The sequence below is a fragment of the Schistocerca americana genome, chromosome 1 (genome assembly GCF_021461395.2).
Source record: "Schistocerca americana isolate TAMUIC-IGC-003095 chromosome 1, iqSchAmer2.1, whole genome shotgun sequence".
In the NCBI taxonomy this organism is placed as follows: domain Eukaryota; kingdom Metazoa; phylum Arthropoda; class Insecta; order Orthoptera; family Acrididae; genus Schistocerca; species Schistocerca americana.
In genome coordinates, this window is record NC_060119.1 from 171,567,292 (window position 1) to 171,592,501 (window position 25,210).

General features: G+C 44.2%; 1 protein-coding gene across 1 annotated transcript in view; it reads left to right on the plus strand.

Annotated features, from left to right (window-relative positions):
- Positions 1-746: 746 nt before the first annotated feature.
- LOC124613237 (CARD- and ANK-domain containing inflammasome adapter protein-like) overlaps positions 747-25,210 on the plus strand; it is a 48,506-nt gene continuing 24,042 nt past the window's right edge. The window contains exons 1-2 of the mRNA XM_047141952.1: positions 747-766; positions 17,945-18,749. Of these exons, the coding sequence (XP_046997908.1) occupies positions 747-766; positions 17,945-18,749 (825 nt within the window). The remainder of the gene's footprint in view (positions 767-17,944; positions 18,750-25,210) is intronic.

Here is a 25,210-nt window from a genome sequence, read left to right on the forward strand (position 1 = left end):
TTACTTGTTATAGCTCACATGGTGATAATGCAGCTCGAGCTGGAGGCAATGCTGGATGCTGAAAAAATGTGGCAGTCACATGCTGTGGAACAGCCTCCAGCAGTGAATACACGGCACCAACAGTCGCGTAAGTAGGAAGCCCACGCGGTTAGCCGTGTGGCACTGCTTTCTGAGTGGGGAGGCGTGTCGGTCACCGGCACGAATCCGCCTGGCGGATTAACGTCCAGGTCCGGTGTGCCGGCTAGTCTGTGGATGGTTTTTAAGGGGATTTTCCATTTGCCCTGGTGAATGCGGTCTGGTTCCCCTTATTCCACCTCAGTTACCCTATGTCGGTGATTTCTGCGCAAACACTGTCTCCACGTACATGTACAACATAATTACTCTATGACGCAAACATTCCGGTTACACTCGTCTGGGGTGAGACATTCCCAGTGTGTGTGTGTGTGTGTGTGTGTGTGTGTGTGTGTGTGTGTGTGTGTTTGTGTGTGTCGGGGGGGGGGGGGGGGGAGGAGTCGACTGGGGGCTGAACCACACAACAACCCTGGGTTCGGTGTGGGGCGGTGGTGGGGTGAGTGGACTGCTGTAGCCTGTTGTGGCTACATTGGAGACGAAGCCTCTCCATCGTTTCTAGGTCCCCAGTTCAAAACAATACAATACAAGTATAGGAAAAAAGAAATATCTATGTAGTAGTAGCTATGTGATTCAAATAAAAAAATTGTTTTGTTACAGCAACAATTCTAGAGGCCATGAACCCAGAGTGTGACAGGTAATTAATCGCTCTACTTACAAATAATCAGTGTTTCTTCCTTTCTTGCATCAGCAGCAGCAAACAATTTCTAGAACGTAGTACTTAATGTTGTTTTCGTTATTCTACAGCGGATGCGTCAGGGGAACAATTCACAAAATTTGGCGTGGCTTGGGTACCGTGGGGCCACGAAGCCTAAAGCATCGAGTCAGGGTACAGTGCGACATGCTTCGCTAGCAAGGACACCACTAGTCAATGCGCAGGAAGCCGCCGCCGCCACCGCCGGACCTGCCACGCCGTCCTGGCCACGGCCGCCACAGCCCCTACAGCACCATGTGTCTGGATCGGAGCAAGGAGCTACAATCCCTCAGGCTACTGAGTCAGGACTGCTGCAGCAGCAGCAGCAGCAGCAGCGAGAACCGTCTCTGCAGGCAGGCTGTTCCCACTGGCCTGACACAGTAGTGCTGCCTCATCCTCGCTACCAGCCTTGTCAGAATCATCGCCTGCAATGGAAGGTATTTGTGCCCTGGCATATACTCCTGTGCATCTCCCCAACTCCATCAGCGACAGGATGGACATCATTACCCTGTTGTAGTACTAGTATTAATAGTAATAGAGATGATCCTGTGGCTAGCAGCAATTCCCTTTCCTGTCATTTTAGTCAAGGGCATCACGTCAGTGACACCACACCCCAGTTAGAATACTCGTTGATTGCAGATATCTTTGAGGAGCTACTCTCGTTCACAAGGATCAAGAATCCAGGAGGAGGGTACTGTAACCCTGTCGGGTTTCTAAGAGCATGCTTTCCTGTTGTGGAAACAGAGCTCAAAGTAGTCAGCGACCCATGGTATCCCGCTATTGAATGCAGTGCAGTGTTCTGCTTTGAAGTATCGCACTGCCCCAACGTTGCCTTTGGCATTGAAGAGACAAGTCTTCATTATCTTTTGGGGGAAAATGGCATGATAACATGGAGCACATCAACGCCAATTGGTTTCGTAAATCCACCTTGAGTGCTATACTGGCCCAGTTTTCTGAGATAGAAGTGAGGGGTTCAGCTAAAAAGCACTCAGCTGAATACTATACCTGGACATACGTACAAATGTCTATGATCCTGTGAATGGAAGGTCCCAAAGGATATAGCTAATAAGCAAGCATGCATTAATGTCGAAAATTGAAAGGATTAGGTTTGTTTTACATGGTCAGTTCTGGCTTGCGAGGGAAATTACACTCCTGGAAATTGAAATAAGAACACCATGAATTCATTGTCCCAGGAAGGGGAAACTTTATTGACACATTCCTGGGGTCAGATACATCACATGATCACACTGACAGAACCACAGGCACATAGACACAGGCAACAGGGCATGCACAATGTCGGCACTAGTACAGTGTATATCCACCTTTCGCAGCAATGCAGGCTGCTATTCTCCCATGGAGACGATCGTAGAGATGCTGGATGTAGTCCTGTGGAACGGCTTGCCATGCCATTTCCACCTGGCGCCTCAGTTGGACCAGCGTTCGTGCTGGACGTGCAGACCGCGTGAGACGACGCTTCATCCAGTCCCAAACATGCTCAATGGGGGACAGATCCGGAGATCTTGCTGGCCAGGGTAGTTGACTTACACCTTCTAGAGCACGTTGGGTGGCACGGGATACATGCGGTCGTGCATTGTCCTGTTGGAACAGCAAGTTCCCTTGCCGGTCTAGGAATGGTAGAACGATGGGTTCGATGACGGTTTGGATGTACCGTGCACTATTCAGTGTCCCCTCGACGATCACCAGTGGTGTACGGCCAGTGTAGGAGATTGCTCCCCACACCATGATGCCGGGTGTTGGCCCTGTGTGCCTCGGTCGTATGCAGTCCTGATTGTGGCGCTCACCTGCACGGCGCCAAACACGCATACGACCATCATTGGCACCAAGGCAGAAGCGACTCTCATCGCTGAAGACGACACGTCTCCATTCGTCCCTCCATTCACGCCTGTCGCGACACCACTGGAGGCGGGCTGCACGATGTTGGGGCGTGAGCGGAAGACGGCCTAACGGTGTGCGGGACCGTAGCCCAGCTTCATGGAGACGGTTGCGAATGGTCCTCGCCGATACCCCAGGAGCAACAGTGTCCCTAATTTGCTGGGAAGTGGCGGTGCGATCCCCTACGGCACTGCGTAGGATCCTACGGTCTTGGCGTGCATCCGTGCGTCGCTGCGGTCCGGTCCCAGGTCGACGGGCACGTGCACCTTCCGCCGACCACTGGCGACAACATCGATGTACTGTGGAGACCTCACGCCCCACGTGTTGAGCAATTCGGCGGTACGTCCACCCGGCCTCCCGCATGCCCACTATACGCCCTCGCTCAAAGTCCGTCAACTGCACATACGGTTCACGTCCACGCTGTCGCGGCATGCTACCAGTGTTAAAGACTGCGATGGAGCTCCGTATGCCACGGCAAACTGGCTGACACTGAGGGCGGCGGTGCACAAATGCTGCGCAGCTATCGCCATTCGACGGCCAACACCGCGGTTCCTGGTGTGTCCGCTGTGCCGTGCGTGTGATCATTGCTTGTACAGCCCTCTCGCAGTGTCCAGAGCAAGTATGGTGGGTCTGACACACCGGTGTCAATGTGTTCTTTTTTCCATTTCCAGGAGTGTACAATCGTAGGAATCATCCTGAGCGTCCAGAAACATACCATGTAGATATAATATTTGCGGGTGCTATAACTTTGATGGTATCGAGTTCCCCACCGAGATCCAGGACATAGCTAAATTTGAGATGCAAAATACTGGAATATCGGTTCATGTTCTTGGCCTGGAGAAAAAAACAAGCCGGCTGGAATGGCCGAGCGGTTCTAGGCGCGACTGCTTCGGTCGCAGGTTCGAATCCTGCCTCGAGCATGGATGTGTGTGATGTCCTTAGATTAGTTAGGTTTAAGTAGTTCTAAGTTCTAGGGGACTGATGACCACAGCAGTTAAGTCCCATAGTGCTCAGAGCCATTTTGAAGAAAAGCAAGCCAGATGAGCTGGACATGCTTATAGTCGTCAGCCCCCTCAATTTCTCAAAATTTGCGATTGAGTTTGAGAAGCTTGTAAACATTTTACTCTTCTCTGAAGGCGATAATTATCACAATGTTTGGATCAAAGATATGTCCGCCTTTTCGCCTCCCAGATGAATAAACGTGGACATAAACAGCATATTTGATTAAGGTGCTCAATTATTTTTCCTCAGACAAGTTACTAGCAGCGCCTCTAGTACATAGCGCTTCCAAGAACCTAGTAAGTGCTATTATGCCAGCTGAGGAAGACAAATCTATAAAGTTTAAAAATGCTCACCATCAGGAGCAATGCCCTTTTGTAGTGTATGCTGACTTTCAGTGCCTCCTCGCTCATGTGACTCGCTCTGAAGGTGCCCCGTTACCTCACATACCACCTTTACAGGAAAACAAGTACCATACCAAATTGTATGATCCTATTATTCAAGTCCTGACCGCTACAAATCTTATGTTGGTGATAATGCTGCTGTTTGGGTGCTCTCTGAGCTCGAGAAACTTTCGTGGGAGGTTGATAAACTTTACAGCAACAACGTTCCCATGACCAAATCGAAGGAGAGTGAAGATTTGTACAGTTATGCGGTTGACTGTCATATTTGTGGGCTGCCATTAGATAAGAAAGCGGAAACTCTTCTTAGAGACCACTGTCATCTTACAGAAAAGTTCTGTGGCGCAACTCACAATACATGCAATTTGAAGTACTGGTTACCAAGGCACATATCCGTTTTCTTCCATAAGTTAAGAGGGTATGACGTTCACTTTCTAATTGAGCACTTGGTTGATTCTGGCATGGAGAAAGATCATGTCAGTGTCCTACCTGAGACCGTCGAGAAATACATTTTATTCCCCAAACGAATGACGCCCAGAATTACGCTCTGCTTCCTTGATACGCAACGTTTTATGCAGGCGCCACTCAAGGAACTCGTTGAAACTCTACCTTGGGGGGATAAGCATATCACTCGAGCTGCATTTCCCGATGAGGAAAATTTTCAACTTGTAACTAGGAAGGGGGTTTTCCCATACGAGTATGTGGATAGTATGGCGAAACTCAACAAAACCGGGCTACCTGACATATCTGCATTCTCCAGCAACCTTACAGGCGATGCCATAACGGATGCAGAGTATGAGCATGCCGTGAATGTCTGGCAGGAATTCAATGTCTCCACTTTAGGAGAGAACGCACAGCTTTGCATGGACACAGACCTGCACTTGCTTGCAGACGTTTTCGAGAAATTCAGGAGTCTATGCATGACCACATATTGTCTGGATCCTGCCTTCTATTACACAGCACTGGGGTGCAGTGCTTATGAGAACGAAGTGCAGTATCGAATTATTTACTGATGCTGACATGCTTCTTTTCTTTGAGCAGGGGATCTGTGGGGGACTCTGCCAATACGTCCATCACCATGTGAAGTCAAATAACTCACGGATGGGTGACAGATTCAATGCATCACTTGATTTGAATTACATAAAGTCCTGGTAGGTAAATAACTTATATGGGCAGGCCATGCAGCAATCACTGCTGATTGGCGAGCTTTGATGTGTGCTCAAAGATGAATGCAAGGGACTGAATGGAAAAATCTTGGGGGGGGGGGGGGGAGGGGGAGTGTATGGTGGCTGATTCTGATGTAGGGTATGTGGTGGAGGCAGAACTCATATATCCTATTAGTTTGCATGATGTGCACGCCAATTTGCTGCTATGTCCAGAGCAACTAGTTCTGCGAGGAGGCTCCACCCCAAAACTGATGACAGTGCTGAGGAATAAGCAGAGATACATTACTCCTTATTGTAATCTCCAGCTGTATCTCAACTTGGGGATGGCGTTGGTTCGAATCACCCAGGCTATCTCCTTCAAGCAATCCCCTTGGTTGGAGTGTATTGATATGAATGCGAGACAGAGAGCTTCTGTGACGTGTGACTTTGAGAAAGATTTATATAAATTTATGAATAATTCAATTTTCTGCAAAACAATGGAGAATTTTAGGGAATGACATGAATTATGATTAGAACCGAAAGGAGTGGGCAGTATGGCGTAAGAAAATACACTGCCAGACTAAATTTTAAGCAGGTCACCATATTCAATAAGAACTTTGTTGCTATGGAGATGAGGAAGACTGCTGTAGAGTTTACGAAACCTATTTATGTGGGGTTGTGTGGACTACACCTCTCCAAACTCCACATGTACCACTTTCATTATGAGCCTGCAAAAGCTCATTTTGGATATCCTAAATTACCTTATACGGATACAGATAGCGTCATCTATTGGGTGAAGAACTGTGATCCATATGAAGTAATGAGGTACTACAGTCATGAATTCAGCATGTCTTCATACATGGACGATAATCGTTATGGTATTGTTTCACAGAACAAGTTATCAGCCTTATGACAGGCAAGGCGAATGGATTGCCAATAGTGGAGTTTGTAGGTCTGCAATCGAAAATGTATGCATATCGCACATTGGAAGGTGCCACCCAAAGATGGGCTAAGGGTGTGTGTCATATGGCATCAAGAGCCCTCTGTGTCAAAGACTGTTTGTAGTGCCTGTACAATGGTGTTCACGATGCTGTACCACAGCCACTGCATATAGTATGGCAAACGAGTATTCCGTCGAGATGACATGAGGTGTACATTGTGCTGCAGTCGAAAATTGGCCAGTTGCCTCATGACGATAAAAGGATCATTTGTGATTTGTGATCGCGCTATTGAAATGTGTGTGTGTGTGTGGTGTAAATATTTATGTGCTATGCACAACTGTATACACACACACACACACACACACACACACAACATGTGTGGAAAAAAGATAAAAAGAAAAAATATACATATACATATGCGCACCATGTGTGTGAAAAAAGTAAAAACAGAAAGCTAAAAGGCTAAAAATTATATTTATTAAAAAAATTTGTATATTCCTTTATTCATATACAATGCATGTGCAGTCTGTATATATACGAGGTACGATTGGAAAGTTTTAAGAATGGGCTTGTAATTGTACAGTGGTGGTACTCACATGCAACTGTAATGCATCTCCTTCAAAATAATCCCCTTCTGACTGAGAATACCGACTCCAAGGGTGTTTCCACTTTTGGAAACATTCCTGGAAATATTTTTTTTTTTCTGAAGTGTGTTAACAACGCTCTCCGTATTTACCTGGATGTCTTCAATCAAGTCAAATCGCTTCCCTTTCAGTGAAAATTTCAGTTTAGGAAACAGATACAAGTCCGCAGGGGCCAAATATGGCGGTCCAACTAAAAAATTCATATTTCCTTACGTACTACACGAATAGGTAATAAAAAATGGGGGTTCCTATTTAAAAAAACGCAGTTGATATCCGATTGACCTATGGCAGCGCCATCTAGAGGGCCAACCATAGGGCCATCTGGTTTCCCCCTTCAAGCCAGACGAGTTTCGTTCTTTGTAGTTTTTCGTTTGATGCTTATTTCGTGAGATATTTGGCCCGGTCACTATCAATGGACTACCCTGTATACTCCTTGCCTGTACCTCAAGTGCGTCCAAAACAGGCAAACCTCATTCACACAGGTAACCACTGTTCAACAAGTTGTTCACTAGTGGTCAATATGAAACAGGTAACATGGGCGTCCAAACACTGGGAGAGTTGTTAACTGCAAACAGTACGAAACTCAATATACATATATACAGCAGGACTTTAAGAACTTGAATAATTCCCACCATTTGATTCTGTAGCGTATCCGGTTGCAGGCTGATACATTCCAAAACCACTTTCACATGTTTGCATCGTTTAGCAGCACGGACAATAACATCACCATCACCCTCTCACTAGGCGCAGTACACACTCACCAACTGCACGCACATCTCCATTCGCAGCCCCATTGCCCATGTGACAGAAAGAGGCAGTGCATGCACAAAGAGTGAACACTGACAACCAGACTGAACACAGGAGCGCCAACAAACTGACCAAAACCAGCCCACTCCCGACAGAGTCATGCACTTAAAATAGCCAAAAAGCAACCAAAGAGGAAAATTGTGGTCATGTGACACAGAGTCGATCACAGAGATCTTAAATGAATACAGAGAAGCGACTTGTGCCAGTGGCGCTACGTATCACACACATTTACATGTTTCTTTACTCTAGGAGTTAAATTGTATGTAGAACTGAAAAGCATGGGCACACTTAATACCTTCTTATCCACAGCATCATGCGCTAGCACAGGAATGTTCTGTGGGGATGGATCATGTGTCAGTGACCAGTACTATCCTCTATCTTACTGTTGTTTAGGACCACAAGCAGCATTCGAGGTGTTGGGAGCAGACCGTGTATCCTTGTCACACAAATCAGATAATAACATCTCGGTGCCCTGCTCCAGCAAGTAAGCTATGTGTGGAACCTTCCTATGTGGAACCTTCCTATCCATATTATCTGCACTCTGTTCCTGCACTAGCAAGGGATGTTCTGACTGAATGGGTCGCATGTCAGCGATAAGTACTGATCTCCATCTTACTGTTGTTTAGGACCAACAGCAGCATTTGAAACATTAGGAACAGACGAGGCACCCCATCCCCCAAATCGAAGAGTGGAACAGGCAATAACAGCTTCTTGTCTTGTGCCAGCAAGTAGGCTATGTGTGCTACAGGACCTCACATGGTCGCCACACGTTTGGGCATGCTGGTGGTTGTTGCTGCTGCAGATGCAGAGGTTGATGCAGGTCCTGACAAGATGGCAGCTGAGGTTGCTGCAGGTACAGAGGCGGCAGAAGTCAACATGTTGGATCTCACCCCTGCAGGCTTCGACATTTAGAAGGCTGCTGGTGAACAAAGAGAAGGAGGAGGCATTACACATGGGCCAAGACACGAAAATATGCTACTTACAAAAATGTTATATGGGATACTTACTTTTCCATTTCCTCCTGTTCTGCTGGGCTGTGCTGGAACGTGACTTGCTGCTGACACTTCACGTTCTTCTCCTTCTGTCACTGCTGCTGGCTGGCTGAGTGAGTGGCGACCAGAGTGCGCTGTCAGCCCTCCCCCACACCCTCTTGCGATGTAATACAAGATGGCAGTCCAGAAAAAAAGGACGGGAACCAATAGGTGCTCTGAATCTGGTCACATGATAGGCTTTGGCCAATAGGATGTCAATATTTGGTGACATCATCAGAGGGGACAGGCAGTGTGGTGAACTATGCCAGTTGGTCTCCAATCATCAAGGTGAACATACATGATTCATTGTGAATAGTGCCAAGTTGATGTGGGGTATTAGGCAATTTAAAAAAAGTTGGGCTATTCCAGCAAAAGCATGTATCTGTGTGAGTACTGAAATTCATCTCCAAGCCATCCTACTGCATTGGCATTATTTGTCGAAAAGTATTCACCATGCTCATCCATTATGTTTTCTTTTCACTCACTGTGTAGGAGGCTTTGGATACAGTTGTCAGCTGTGTGCTTGCCTGTGTACACTATTAAATGCATCCCTGCTCATCATCAGCATTTCCTCAGTTGTACACATGGATGCTTGTGCTGGAGCAGGTGAACGTCTTGCCTCCTGCACTTCAGAAGACTGACTGGGCTTGTATCAAATGATCTACAGTTACAGCGCATGTATTTATCAGCTTGAGTTGCGAGGTGTAACTTATTTAATGAAGCGTATTCATCTTCACCAAATATCATTGCTTTCTAAACATCGTGCAAGTGGCTGTGCACACAGTTCTCAGCTGCATGATTACAGATAATATACCTGTTAAACACTTCATTCTCCAGCACAGGCATCTCATCCATTGAACGCAGTAAACGATTACATCTATGCTCCCAGTCCAGCAGCTAGACACAGACTGAGTTTTTTTCCCACCATTTTCCTCAGACCGCCATCTTAGATTACATCATGGGAAGGGAAGGGCCAACAGCACCCTCTGGTGGCGATGTTGTGAACTAGGTCAGTTGGACTTCGGATCTCATGATAAATAGACTGGATGGAGCTACTGTCTATGACAACATGAATTGTTTAAATAAACAATGCATCCAAAATAAAGACTTACATCTGTCCTATCCAGCAGCCCAGCACAGACTGAGTCTTTTTCCCACCAATTTCCAGATGAGGGAGGGGAGGGGAGGGGAGGGAGGTAAGGTTAGATTAGTGGAGGTCTACTTTCCCTCAAAAATGTGAACTTCCCACCATGACGTCACTGCGACATTGCAACATTGTGGCCGCCATCTTGGATCGACCATATTGAATAAATTTCGAAATAATGCAGATTGGGGCCATAGTGGCTTTATCCTACTTATGATGATTGTACCCAAGTGTGCACCTCTTCATCTGAAGAAAATCGACAGCTACGAATGTCTTTCTTCAAGGCTCCAAAAATATGGAAATCTCATGAGGAAAGATCAGGACTGTTTCTAGGATATGTAAGGGCTTCCCAGCAAAACTTTGGTCTGCTCCAGGAAGCCATGATGGCTTTTTGTTTGACTGCCAGGGCCTGCTCCTCATTATCTTTATGGAACACAGCTGCACAGTTAATGCACAGTGGTATGTGGACACTTAGTAAAAATTGAAGCCCGCTGTCGAGTCCGAATGCACGGGAATGTCCATGGATGGCAATCATTCTGTTGCAGGATAATTGTCGCCAACATACTGCCTAAGTTGTTTCGACTATGCTGCAAAAGTTATACTGAGAAGCTTTTAAACATCCTCCACAAAGTTCCAATCGTTCCCCAAGCGATTTCAATATTTTTGAAGCCCTGAAGAAAGGCATTCATGGCCATCAACTTGCTTCGGATGAAGAGGTACACACTTGGGTGCCACCATCTCTCTGTAGGCAACCACAAACGTGTTTCCATGCAGGCAAAGACCGTCGTGTCTTACAGTGGGATTTATCTGGACATACATAACATTCCTGTACCATAACTGCCTATTTTCAGAAAGTGTAAACCTATAGAATTAGCAATCCCCAGTCTGACAGAATACATTATACAGTCCTTAGATGAAAAAACGTTGTATCTCTTCAAAGTACTCGGCACCAATGGCCATGAAACACAGATGCGAAAACTGGAAAGCTATGTCATTCGAGAACAAGCAGGAGATTGGATACAGTCATACTTATGCAACAGGAAACAGTATGTATCAATCGAAAAAGTGTACTAGTCAGAAACAATGCCATCAAATTTGGAGTGCCGCAGGGATTGGTAATGGGACAATTGCTGTTTAATCTCTTCATTAATGATGTAGGTGCTGAAAAGAAGGAGAAGAAAATATTGCATGCAGATGAGGTGACCATACCGAACAGATTATGTATGCAGTGTTCATAAACAACGAGCAAGCTGTGCACATGGATTTAGAGATGAATAAACAAGCCTCGAAGAAGTAGTGTGTGCTACATTCTTAGGTGTCATCGTGGCTCATGAGCTAAAATGGAAACAGCATGTTAATTCCAGTAAGAGACTCAGCTCCATTATTTTCCTTATGAAGCAACTATCACGCTATGCAGACCAACAGCTTCGGTGCACATGACGAGTATACTGTGTTCTGTTTGAACCCTAGCTCCAGCAGTTAAGATCATTTTATGAAGAAAGGATTCTGAAACACACAGAAGCTGCTTAAAAGCTATGGCACTTTAACTTTTACAACAGTTTACATGTATCTTCTACACGAATAAGAAACATGTAATACTGGTATGTCTCTCTGTTTGTCTTTCAACACGCTGATCTGCTAAACCGCTAGATGAATTTTCATAGTATGTTTGCAGGTAACTTGAATATAGCTTTGAGCACCTTATAGGCTTTATTTCATCAAAATCGAATCACGAAAAAAAAAAGATAGCCATACATATTATAAAGAATTTCCATATGTGTGTACGTTCCATATCTCCAAAACCGCAGAACTGATTTCAACCGAATTTGATACACATACCACTTACTGCCTGGAAAGAATCGCTGTGGGTGTAAGAACCATTTACCTTGTCAAAGAGGCGGGGGCGGGTGTGAAAATGAAACGTAGGCCATGATGTGCGAATACTCAGATTGTATTCATTTAGTATTTGAGAACAGGAGCACTTAGTGGCTTGCAACAAATTTTAGACTTAATTTGAAACCTAAACGAAAATTTTTCTCGTTGACACTCCCCACAAAATGCTGAAAGGAAAAAAGTTTATCGCTTACTACATTTTCGCTGTTCATTTTCGTGGCAGGAATGACTTTTTAATTTATTACTTCTTTACTACGAACTTACTCGCAACACATGTTGCAGACAATGTTCACATGCATCGCTGAATGTACCTGCAAAATTGTATTATTGTACGACACATAGTTCAGAATAAATGAAGTCATAAACACTGAGAAAAATTGCCGCATCATGCTGACGTTTAAATTTATTATTACTTACCCGCTGAATCGATTTCGATGAAATTTGGTAAAGAGACAGGTTGAATCCTGAAGAAGAACATATGTTACTTCAGAAAGTTTGTAGTACCAGATACTTATTGACATGAAGAACATTATGCGAAATAGGGAAAAATACTTACTCTTTGACTTATGAACTTTATCATACTTGTGAAAATACATTTATTGGTTCATATTGTAAAGGGACATCTACCTCTAGCATTACTTTTCCGCAACAGTATTAGTCGATACCAGTAATATTTTTCAAATTTTGGACAGGTCGGTATTATCTCAGCTGATTTTCTGAAAAATTTCACATGCTTTTATATACAATATGTTATATTTCAAGCTAAAATTTATTAAAAGGATTTACTTTATTTTCGTTGTTACAATCGATATGTAACAGCTCTGAGTATACAGTTAAAATTGTTTTTTTAGAAACATTTGAAATTAAGAAATATTTTCTATTATTAATTACTCAATTTAGTTCTGTTTATTTCTGGATTCATTTATAAAATAATAATCTAAACTAATAGAAATTCATTTGTCAAAAAAAAATTGTAAAGCCTTTGGAATACTGTTATTACTGCAGAGTGAGGTAGTACTAAGCACACCTCTGATGTGATCGGATATATTTTTGTATTTTGGACGAACAATGTAATTTTGGCTTTGTTGATGTGAAAATTCAAAATACGTGAGACAATAAATTATCGTAAAAACAAAAATTCTGCAATGACATTCTTCAAATTTTTTTAGATCAATTGAACCATAGGAACCTAGAATGTGAGAATTTCAGCTTCAAGAATCAGACCCATAGACATGAAGAACTAGAGCCAACTGTGCAAGAAAAGTGTACTGTAAATCTTACTCCTCTCGAATTGTTATAAAAGACTTTACCATAGTGGTCAGAAGCAACAACAAGGAAGGAGGGGTAGATTACAATATGTACTGTGTAATACGATTCAGAGTAATGAATCCTTACACAATCTTTAATCCATACTTCCACACTATTTCAGTAGCACATTGTGTAAATAGATGCGAGCTGCTGCCCATGCCTATCCACAGGCACTGCGCAGCTGCAACACTGTTAATGCCGACGCATAGGGCATTGGGACAGTGTGGGAGAGGGGAGAGCGGAGATCAAGAGTTATGCTTGCTCAAACAGGAAAACACGTGAGGGCAGCTGATGTTATTGCACATATGTCATCTTACTTAAGGAGAGGTTTACTATCTTTAGTCCGAAAAAAGCATGTTCCTTGAGAATTTTTTTCTCGGGGTGTGTTATAGATATCAATATCAAATTTGGTCAAAATGTTTAGTCAAATATGGTAAAAATGTTTATTGATATTTCCTCTACAAACTGGAATTTTTTCGACCGGGAATGTCGAAGAGCAAAGGCGGAAGTGCCGTCGGAATGAAACAAAATTTCGATGTAGACCTCCACGCGCGGTATGTCGCAGGTCAGCCGGTTCGTCTGAAATCAAAATTGAGTTGACGTTAGCGAAGTATACAAGATTCTTTAGTAGTTGTACCTCGCTTAAGTTATTTGGACCATAGGAAACAAAATGGCGGCCATTTGAAAAAAATAGGGTTTTTTTTTTCATCGATTTTTCGACTTCGTCGGCGAAGTTAAAATGTTTATAGTTGATGGATCGGAAAAAAAGTGGTGCGACTCCTAGACAATTTAGTTAGCTTCGTCGGAAATAAAGAACCATGCCAAGCGGTTCAGTACATTTGAAGTTACCGAACTGCGCGATAAAAAAAAGGCATTTCGAGAAAAACGCGTTTGAAGTTTTGACTACATATAAATGCAATATTATGCAACTTACGTTCAATCTGCTATTCCGGGTCCATAAACTAATCCTTCCTCTTCCCCATAGAGGGCGTTCTGCTCGATCTGGGCCATCCTGCGCTGCTCCAGAGCCGCTCGTACGGCCGGTGACAAACGGTTTTCGGCCGCTTGAATGCGGTGGTCGTCCGAATGCTTGGCGAACTGCGTCGAATAGAGTACCAGGGTGACGTCCATCATTATCATGGTTTTCAGAATTGCTGAATACCCTTCGTTGAAGCTGCTCATTGTCAGGAAAGTCGCAATCTCCACAGTCTTCGTACCAGAATGCAGATGATTGGGGGCTAACTTCCAAACACATGCGTTCAAACTTTCATTTGAATTTTGTGTGTTTCCTCCCAAGCACCGGTACGATAACTCGTCCTCCGAAAGAAAAAAACTGGTGCGTGAAAAGGGCCGATTTCAGGCAGGTGCATTTTTTTGTTCAACTGCGAATAACAAACATTTCCATTCCTTATTCGGAAAAACCGTTTCAGGCGTATATGCTAAACACTTTTATGGATCCAAAAATGCAATTTTAAAAAAATCGATTTTTTTAACCTAAAGATAGTAAACCTCCCCTTAATCACCAACACTCATCATAACACTAATACGTGAATGAAACAGTCATATTTCACAAAAGATAGTGCAGCGTGGATTACAAATGCTAGGAAAAATTATACACGAAACATACCTGACTGACTGACAATGCTTGAAAGAGGACTTCAGTACTCTCATATGAAATTACTAAGAAGCCTGCTGCAAAATCTGCATGGCAATGTGTGCGACACGAACTTTCCAAAGAAACTCAAAGACTATCTGGTGGAAAAAGGAATTTTACAATGTTGAAGAGTGTTTATCACATTAAATTTGTATATATTGTAATTTATAATGAATGATGTTAGAATGTAAGCAGTATTGTTAGGAAATAATTGGTAATGAATGTTTTGTGTTTTTGATGTGTCCTGTATTACACATACTTTTATTCTGCTCAGTGTAAGTGTACAGTATCAAACGAAATTCATTTCAATGTCAGCGTATACATATGTTGATACTGTGCTACATCGACATTATGACGCATTGAGGATGCAGGATGTTGGGATTATTATATGAAGAGTAGAAATGCAAAATGCTCTACTGCTTTTCTCACACAACACGCGTTTTCAGTCGTGTTGTGATCTTGGTACTATGTTGAATGTCCCTAGACTTGTTCATCATGGAGAAAATGTTTGTAGCATTCATAACTAGATGGAGCTTGGTATTTGTGCCAAACCGTGCTTCTTTCAGGAGTCCCACGTACCATGTATTAAGATCTCCATTTTGCCTAGTATGGTTTGAAGAGGTAACAAACAAGGTTCTGTGAGTGAGTAATTTTACATACACGAAGAAAGGTAAGCAAGACATTTGTTCTAAACGATTTATACGAGACTGTTGAGTCATCTAAAGCTATGAATCTATTCCATATCATTTCAGTGCATATAACTGCCTTCTTTATTTTAAAAATGCTGCTGAAACGTTGCAAGTATGCAAGATCTCCAAATGCAGTGCCATAAAAATGTCTTGTACTCATTCATTTCAAACACATATTAAAAATTCTTACTCTGAAATAGAAGAATAGATAAAGAAATGTATTCAAAAGAGGAAATACCATGGCTGATGTATGCTATGCGATGCTTCATTCGAAAGACTGACCATATTTATCAGTTGAAACGCATAAAGACTTGTTGACGATGTTGCCATTCTTCCACAACAGCACAGGCAGACTTTACTATAAACATTGCAACATACAATCCCACCAGAACAGAGTTACATAAGAAACTGAAGTTAGCAGATTTTTTTCTTTATTCGCTTTTCTTATTCCCTTGTAAAATATTTAAAAGTAAGAGAAATAGTTTTTTTTTTTTTGGGTACATGTCTAAAAGTGAAACTGTTATTGTTATATTTCTGTACTTCTATTATCAGAAATGAAATGTAGTGCCTCAGTGTTAATGACACTTCAAACATAAACTTTCTTCTTGGCACATCAACACAACCAATTTGCTTGTGTTGCACTTAGAGTATTCTTATAAATTTTTTTATTTTCTAGTTACATTCATTATTTTTTACAGTGAGGAGGTGGGTGGCATAATTCTGGGCTATCAGAATACCTTCTCATGTTTTTTTGGACACAAATAAGTTATATACAGCAAAAAGTTCATTCCTTTGTGATTCTCCAGAGAAATCTGCGACTTTACATTTAGAATGCTTTCCATTTCCAGTCTACATATATCTTCTTTACAAGATACTCGAATTATGTTTCCAATACATTATGCTTTTGATATGTTGGGCTTTTGATGAATCGACAGATGACGATGCTACAATTACATAAGATTTGGTATGTAGGACATTTGCAACTGAGAGGCATGGTAATTAGTTTAGAGAGATCTGTTTCAGTTGTACTAAAGTTTATTTATACTGTGACTGGTTTTGTGATTTTAAAACCCCATTTTCAGGTGTATGAAATAATTGATTATTATAATACACAAGATGCGGTCGGGTCAGTCCGTACAAAAGCTTCAGTCATTGCATACTGACAGAAACTGTCTGTTGCAAGGCGGCTGCACGACTGTCAGTAGTGGCTGAAGTTGGCTTTCCAGCCAGTATGCAGTGATTGGAGCTCTTCCACTGAGTGGCTCAACCGCATGTTATGTGCTATCAAATATGGTACTTTCATACACTTGAAGATGGGATTTTGAAATCCTGAAACCGGTCGTGGTTTCAATACGTATTAGTACAATTGAAGTGGATTTCGCTACATAAGTTTTCGTAGTACAATTAATCGGACATAAAACACTGATATTTTCGAGGTGTCAGAATTGTAGATTATTATTTCAGAGACATTATTAGGTTCGAGTAAACTGACCATTGACATTTGTTCTAAGAGAAATCTGTGGTTCTTGATTTACCCACAAGTGCCCTAAAGAAATTTGTTTAATTTTTATTAACACCTAGTTAACACTAACGTTGATAATAATACAATTTATAGGACTGGTTACTTACACTAAACACACACACACACACACACACACACACACACACAAAGGCGCGCGCGCACACACCTACGCTGACAGTATGGCAGAGAGAGACAGAGTTTTTCTTAGAACTTGAAAAACCTTTTAGGTCAGATCCTCATACATCAAGTAGTTGTTAATTTGTTTATGAAGAAAAGCCAGGGGACAAATTTGTGGAGAATGAGATTTTCACTCTGCACCGGAGTGTGCACTGATATGAAACTTCCTGGCTGATTAAAACTGTGTGCCGGGCTGGGACTCGAACTCGGTACCTTTGCCTTCCGCGAGCAAGTGCTCTACTATCTGAGTTACCCAAGCACGACTCACGTCCCGTCCTCACTGCTTTACTTCTACCAGTACCTCGTCTCCTATTTTCCATACTTTACAGAAGCTCTCCTGCGACCTTGCAGAAGTAGCATTTCTGAAAGAAGGTAGGACACGTGGTACTGGGAGAAGTAAAGCTGTGAGCACGGGGCGTGAGTCGTGCTTGGGTAGCTCAGATGGTAGAGCACTTGCCCTCAGAAGACAGAGGTCCGGAGTTCGAGTCTCGGTCCAGCACACAGTTTTAATCTGCCAGGAAGTTTCAAATTTGTGGAGGAAGACCGTGGCCTGATTACATTACAGTCAGGTTCAAATGAATGTTATAAAGAATAATGTAGAAATAAAGAGACTTGCTCAGAGCACCTTGGCACAAAGAGCTACAGTACGTCCAACCAGTGTCGAGCGTCTAGAGCACTCTGGCAGCATGTAAGAGGAAGTATGAAAAAGTTATTACTTGCATTCAGTGCCTTGTAGAAGTACATGGAAAATACAGTTACCGAAAACGGGTCGATTTTGGCCTTTTACCGAAGGGACACTACTAATTTCTGAATATCGATGTAACGTGCACAAAATACCGCATTTCGGACTACCGTCGCAATTTGTACGGACAGGCACGCGGGTGCCGGAGCGCTGTGCCTGGCAGCCGAGGCCGGCTGCCGCGAGGCGGTGCGCGCGTTGTCTGCGCCCGCGGCCGCCGGGCCCGACGCGTGGGGCAGCACGGCGCTGCAGTGGGCGGCGGCGCGCGGCCGGGACGCGGCGGTGGCGCTGCTGCTGGAGGAGGGCCGCGCAGACGTGCGCGCCGCGGACCGGGACGGCGTGACTGCGCTGCACGCGGCCGCCGCCCGCTGCGGCGCGCCCACCGTGGAGGCGCTGCTGCGCGCCGGCGCGGACCCGGCCGCCGCGGACGGCGAGCTGGCGCAGCCGCTGCACTGGGCGGCCGCCGCGGGCAACGCAGCCGCGCTCGCCGCGCTGCTGGAGGCGTGCCGCGGCCGCACGTGCGACCCGCCCGACGCCAGCGGCCAGACGCCGCTGCACTACGCGGCGCGCGCCGGCTGCGTGGCCGCGGTGCGCGCGCTGCTGGCCGCGGGCGCCTACCGGCGCGCCCTGTGCGCCGGCGGCCGAACGCCGCTGCACGTCGCGGCGTTTCACGCGCGACCCGCCACCGTGCGCCTGCTGCTGGCCGACGGCGCGCAGGATGTCAACAGGCCCGACGACCACGGGCAGACGCCGCTCTACTGCGCGGCCGTGGGCGGCAGCATCGCGGCGGTCGCCCTCCTGCTAGCTGCCGGCGCCGACAAGGCGGTCTGCAACAAAGCCGGCTTCTCCCCGCAACGGGTGGCGCTCGACCAGGGCCGCCACGACCTGGCTGCGGTTCTGGACGAGAACGACGACAGCCCGGTCGTCGACGAACGCACGGTTTGTATGACCCTCCGTAGACTGACTTAAATTAGTTAGCATCTACCGTTCGAGACTCGAAATGTAACAGGTAGACTGCACACAAAATAACTTGACTCGTGCATCCTCAGTTGGCAGAGGGTACACTGACTGGTTGTAGCTGGTCCGCCATTGTAAATAATCACCATAGCATAGGGCAGTTTGACAGTTGCACCCATCATTCAGGCGCATATCTCACATAACTTCGCCACAGCCAGTGAGCTTGGTTAACTCAATGTGACCAATACATTGACAAACATACAGGGTGGCCCCAGCATTAACTCCCTATTAAAACTGTTTATAACTTTTTAAATAGTTAAACAATTTTCATAACACAAAATAATGTTGTTACGGCGACCGGAAGAGCCGCGGGGTTGAAATGACGGAAAACGCGGCAGGACCCGCGGAGCGGCCCGCGAACAACACTACGGAGAGGACGGACACGACCAACGAAGCACCTTACAACAACAACGAGACAACAAAGAAAACCTAACTCAGACAACCACGTACACTTGTAAACAAAACACGAAAGTAAATACGCTGTCTAAGGCGAGGCGATATGTCCAGAGAAGTACACAACGTTACAATGGCTGGCTGTGCGAGAGGCAGGCGCTGAAGTACTCTATCGGGGACGCCGCTATTGGCCGCTGCAACCACGTGTCCCACTGTGGCGCCCTCACGCTAAATGCGGGCTGGGAGGCGCGCGCGACCACAGCTTACGGCGCGATGGTGCAGAGGCCTCTAGGGGTCTTTGACGTCCATGACGTCTGGCGGGGATTCAAATTTCGCGGCGCGCGGTACCAGACATGTGTTGTTCCTTACAGTGCTAGAATTGTCATGCACCGTTAAAATTCAGCATAAGTGCCACTGTTACCTATCAGATTCTGTAAATGGATCTGGATGTTTGCGGTAGACTTCTGTAGGCAATCCAGCAGCATATTTCCAAGAACTTGGTGCATTCGGTCCTCCAGTTCATCAAGAGTTTTTGGTTTTGTATGATGAACTTCCTCTTTTGCCCCACCCCCAGAGGAACAAATTGCAGGGCATTAGGTCAGGACCCCTTGCTATACGTTCGAGGGGGCCGTGGCGTCCCAACCACCCTCCAAGAAAATGAGTGTCTAGCCACCCGAGGACAGGATATGCAAAATGATTAAGATTATGTCATCCTAATTATTCCATGTGGATACAGTATCGTGAACACAATTTCCAAGCATATCAAGGTACTGTTCTGCATTCATTGTGTCCCAAATGATATATGGGCCCACAACTTTTGTAGATCATATGCTGCACCATTCTGTGACCTCTGGTCGATGTTGGCTTTGTGCAGCAATCATCCTTCGATCCTCTGTTGCTCAATAATAACATCTGTGACTGTTAACACGGCTTCATCTCATCACAGGATATAACTATCACACCAGCCCTCAAACCAAGCAAACATAATCTCTCCATATTCCATCACAGTCTTCCAACAATAATTCCTGGCAGTAATGTGGTTTCCATGGACGAAAATTCAACTCTTTCATCAGAAAAGTTCGCATTGTGTGTCAGTTAAAACCACCGCCACGAGATGCCTGTCTTTGTGATTTCTGAGAACTTCGGGTGAAAATTTTCTGAAGGACCGGCACATTTTCCTCCGTCCTTGATGTTGAGGGTTCTCACTTCTCCTAACATCTGATGTCTGATGCAGAACCTGTCTCCGTTACCTTTGAGTGGCAATTCCTTATAGTTTCTGAATCTACCGAGGCACAAGGTCCTTTCACTCTTCGTCTCCATCTCTGTACTTGTATCATAGATGCCAGAATGCCAGCTGAGCCCTCTAATGCAAGGCTAGATGTTGTGCCATCATCCCCCAATGATATCGGCAATGACATAAAAGAAATGAGATATAATACAATACACTCTACGACTATAAGGAACAAAATGTTTTTTGTTTCTTGGAAATTAGTAAAGTATTAGAAAAGTTATAAACAATTTTCAAAAAGGAGTTAATACTCGCCCAGCCTGTAGCGTGCAAAGCCAATGTTCTCTCACTAGACTACTGAAAAATAAATAGTCACACAAAAATGGATCAACCAGACCAAAACAAGCCCAACTGACGGTGGGCAGCAAAAAATCTCCTAAAACAAATAAAGATAAAAAATAGTTTAGCATGGAACATTGGTTACTATGATACTGACATTGTAAAATAAAATATAAGTGTCAAGAAAAGCATGTCCCTGATGACCTGTACTTCAGTATTACCTAAATATAATATTTTCATCTAGATCTTTCCTGAAATAGTGAAGCCTTGCAAAGAACTTGTGCCTGTTTTTCCACTCCTTCTTTACTCTCTTTATTGTGCAACTCGAATAGATATTCCTGTATCCCCTGAGCAATCTTTTTAATGAGTTTGTTGCTTCTTCATTTGCCTGTTGTAACAAAAACTTTGTGGCAGTGCGTTTAATCGCACTTGCCGAACCTAAAGCGCGCAAAGTCTGTGGTGCCTTGCTAGGTAGTAAACAGATCACAATAAAAACACTTTTACCGTACGCAAGTAGCCTACTGACAGTTAACTGGGGCAGTCACCCTTCAGAACAGCGGGATGGACTCGTCCAACACACGGGACGATAAAGCGTTTCTGCGCAGGGGTCACGTCACTGTACGCTAGCCTAGGCCTAGGGCGTGAGCTCTACTGTCTGCAGGCAGCTGCCACAACGCTCCACTCTCTGTGCCCACAGAAAATCTCTTTCAGCTCTCTAGCTCTCGCAAAAATTCGTAAAACAATCTTAAATCCACATACAGTACAGATCTCTATATCGTCTCTTACAATGTCAAAAATCTGTTCTTAATTTTAATTAGGTCCATGCTTATGTTAATTTTTCTCCCATCTCTCAAACGACTTCAACTTCTCACGTCATATAAGAATTTTTAAAAAAATCAGTGAAAATAGTAAGTTTTGCTCCAGCATTTGGTGACAGCTAGCTTCTGGCAAATCACGCAATTTCCATGTTTCCAACATTTCTTATCAGGTCATATTTCGAGAATTTTGAATTCACTGAAATACTTCTTTTCCATTGAATAACGAAATACCTCGACTTTCCAGAGCTGAATATCACAGTGTTTTTGATGTGTATCAGCTTCAGTTGTTTGCAATTTTGCCAACATTTAACTTTTATGAAGTAAGTCTCTTACCCCCTTCAGAACCCGTGTAAAAATTCTGAAATTCACGTACGCCCCACTTTCAACTACTTTCGTAGTATGGCGCACGAATTCGCTACATGCATCTCGTACTTGTCAACTGCTCACTGAGAACTGACAGTGCATATGAACAGAGAGCATGTTACGAAGAATTCAGAAAAGGGCGCTTTTGTGGATTGAGTGGCGTGCAACACTAAGTCTGATGGAACAGTTCCTGGTTGTCCTTGGCCTATACCCTTTGGATTCACAGATAAGCAGGTGTGAGCAGCGTACTGTCTTCAAAGAGGAGATACAGTTTGCTTCTGATCACAGGCTCATTGCAAAGTCGGAAGTGAAAAAAGGTGAAAGAGAGTTACAATCTGATTTGGACAGTATTACGATGGGCAGACGTGTGCTCTACGTGGCCTTTTCGAGTGTAGGTGTACGGCGCAAAATGATGCACATACAACGGTCATGAAGTGTTACGTTTCTTGGGTAGTCACAGTCTTTATTCACAATAAAAAGCAGAACAGATAGAAAGGTAGAAAGGAAATGAGTACATATAGGCCAATTCAGATGAGAATAGGTAAGTGATCAACAGCTAGTTGTTTACAGACCCGCTATCAGAGCAACAACCAATCTGAGGACGAGCATGGTTCCGCCTTCTGTTTTGTTCACAGTTGCCATATCGCTTCGTGGACGACGCTTACGGCCACTAACGTAACTGATGTGATTAGGTTTCGTCATTTGCTTCGTTTCCTTGTCCTGACCTTTTTTTTTTTTTTAGACACAATTCGCAAAAGAATATCTGCAGCTAATAGCGAAAGTGAGCAGCAAAGTGATAAGAATATTACAATCCCCCAACGAGAACTCAGTCTTACAGATAAACCGAAAAAGGACGAGGGAAACAGTGCAGAATTACGTACCTGTTGCTTCCATAGCTATATTGAGCATGCAAGTAGCAGCAGACTGCCGACATCGCCCCTTCTTATGTGCATTACTCGGCACAGCGAACTGGTTACATGGCCAGGGTGACAGCACCATCGTTTTTACGCCCAAGGAGCAGGGAGGGGAGATATCAGTAGTGTATGTTCCAGTGGAAACCTTACAAAAGGCAGCACCACTAATAACGTCTTACCTGATAGACCTATTAAATGACACTCTGCGTCAGGGTAGGGTGCCCGCATAATGGAAAACAGGCAACACTATAATCATCAAAAAATCAGTAAAGACCCATCAGGACCTAAGACTTACAGACCTGTATGCTTTATCAACTCCCTAGCTAAGTGGAACAGCTCCAATGTAACTGCCTATGGGAACATACGGAACACTATGGCCTTAGCCCTAACCACTATGGGTTCAAAGTAGACAAACCAGTAGACAATACAGTAAATGCAGTCTTTCACACCATAGGGAACACTGAATGTAAGTATGCTATCTTAATCGCCATTGTAGGCACCTTCAACAGTCTTTGGCCCCTTGCATTGTCTGCTCGATTCCATGACCTTCAGGTACCAGCATCCAGTACAATAGATCACTCAGTTAGTGCATAAACTGAGTCGCAGACTGATAGGCAGGAAACTGGAAAGTAGTCAAAAAGATTACATAGGATGCCCCCAAGGATTCATTTATGGACCTATCTTTTGGGATATCGCAATCTAACTACTCTTACTTCTAATAGATGAGTACTGGCACACTGATGAGGTCGTGGCATAAGCAATGACCTGTTAGCAGTGTTTCCTGCAGACAACAGTCGGCACTACAGAGCAAAGCCTGTGGTATCCTGCACATTATACAACAATGGTGTAATATAAACAAATTAACAACCGCAGCGGCTGGCCAGTGTGGACGAGCGGTTCTAGGCTCTTCAGTCTGGAACCGCACGACCGCTACGGTCGCAGGTTTGAATCCTGCCTCGGGCATGGATGTGTGTGATGTCTTTAGATTAGTTAGGTTTAAGTAGTTTTAGAAGACTGATGACCTCAGAAGTTAAGTCCCATAGTGCTCAGAGCCATTTGAACCATTTGAACAATCGCAGTGCACAAGACAGCATATGAACTAGCTGCAAGGAATATTACAACAACACCCATCGACTGAAATTCACATCATAAATATCAATCAGTGGTGTTCTTCGCAGCAAGAGTATGGGCACGTATGCTTGCTCCTAGTGACTAGCAGGAATGCAGTGAGGCTGTCGTGAGCATTCTGCACTTTCTCAACAGAGGCACTCTGTGTGGTGTTGGCTCTCTTCCTGATTGACAAAACCATCAGATATCGGACTGTGTTCTGCTGGCTTGAGAGAGGAAGACATGATAAGATCAGTAATATAACAGGGGAAGACATCGAACATGAATGCCAACTAAACTCTTGGTGGTTGGATGTCTGGCACCCGAAGTGAGAACAAAATGATAAAGGCTGGTTTACACCTTGTTCCCGAACATCAGGGAATGGTTATGGATGAATCATGCCAATCCTGGCTGTAGCATCATTCGTCTCCTGACTGATCATGGCCCATATCCAGCACACTTACAACACTTCTCACTTTCTGCGGATGGCAACTGACAATGTAGTGAATATAGATCCTCCAAACACATCAAGCTACACTGTCAATGGTACTCACACACTCAGTGAAATGCAACAGGAATAAAAACAGAAACAGGGACTCACACAAATGGGGGCAACTCAATGAAGTAACAGCCGTCATCTTCAGGACAAAACACACCGTCTTTAAACAAATCAGATCTCACAGGCTTCGTAATAGACGACAAGGAGACGAATAGGTTAATCAGATGAGGACTCCAGTACAACAGACTCTCGAGCACCGACACAGAGGATATTAACACTTGAAGAATAACATACAGACACCCAAACATAAGAACAGCTAACACAGATCAAGCCAGAGTGTCGTATATAATCATCGCTAGTTATTGCACCAGGCGCCACATTAAACCTGTTATTATAAAAACATAGCTCTTTTTAGTATATAGTGGTGTACTGGGCACCATGCTAGACCCGTAAAACACTAACCTAGAATGAAGCAGACTGGAATATTTAAACACCTTTCTTAAGTAACCTAGGGAGGCACTGCGCAGGGACATCTGGCTAGAGGACACATTCTGAGACCTACCCGAACAGTGCAGGTGAAGGGAAGTCTACTGCTAAATCTGTCGCATTTTCTTTTAACATTACTCGTACATCAAAATTGTTTTCTTTTATAATTTTCAGTTTCCAGTTTCATGTATAATAGTTTAATAATTATGAGGGTTGGAACTTAAATAGTGGCAACT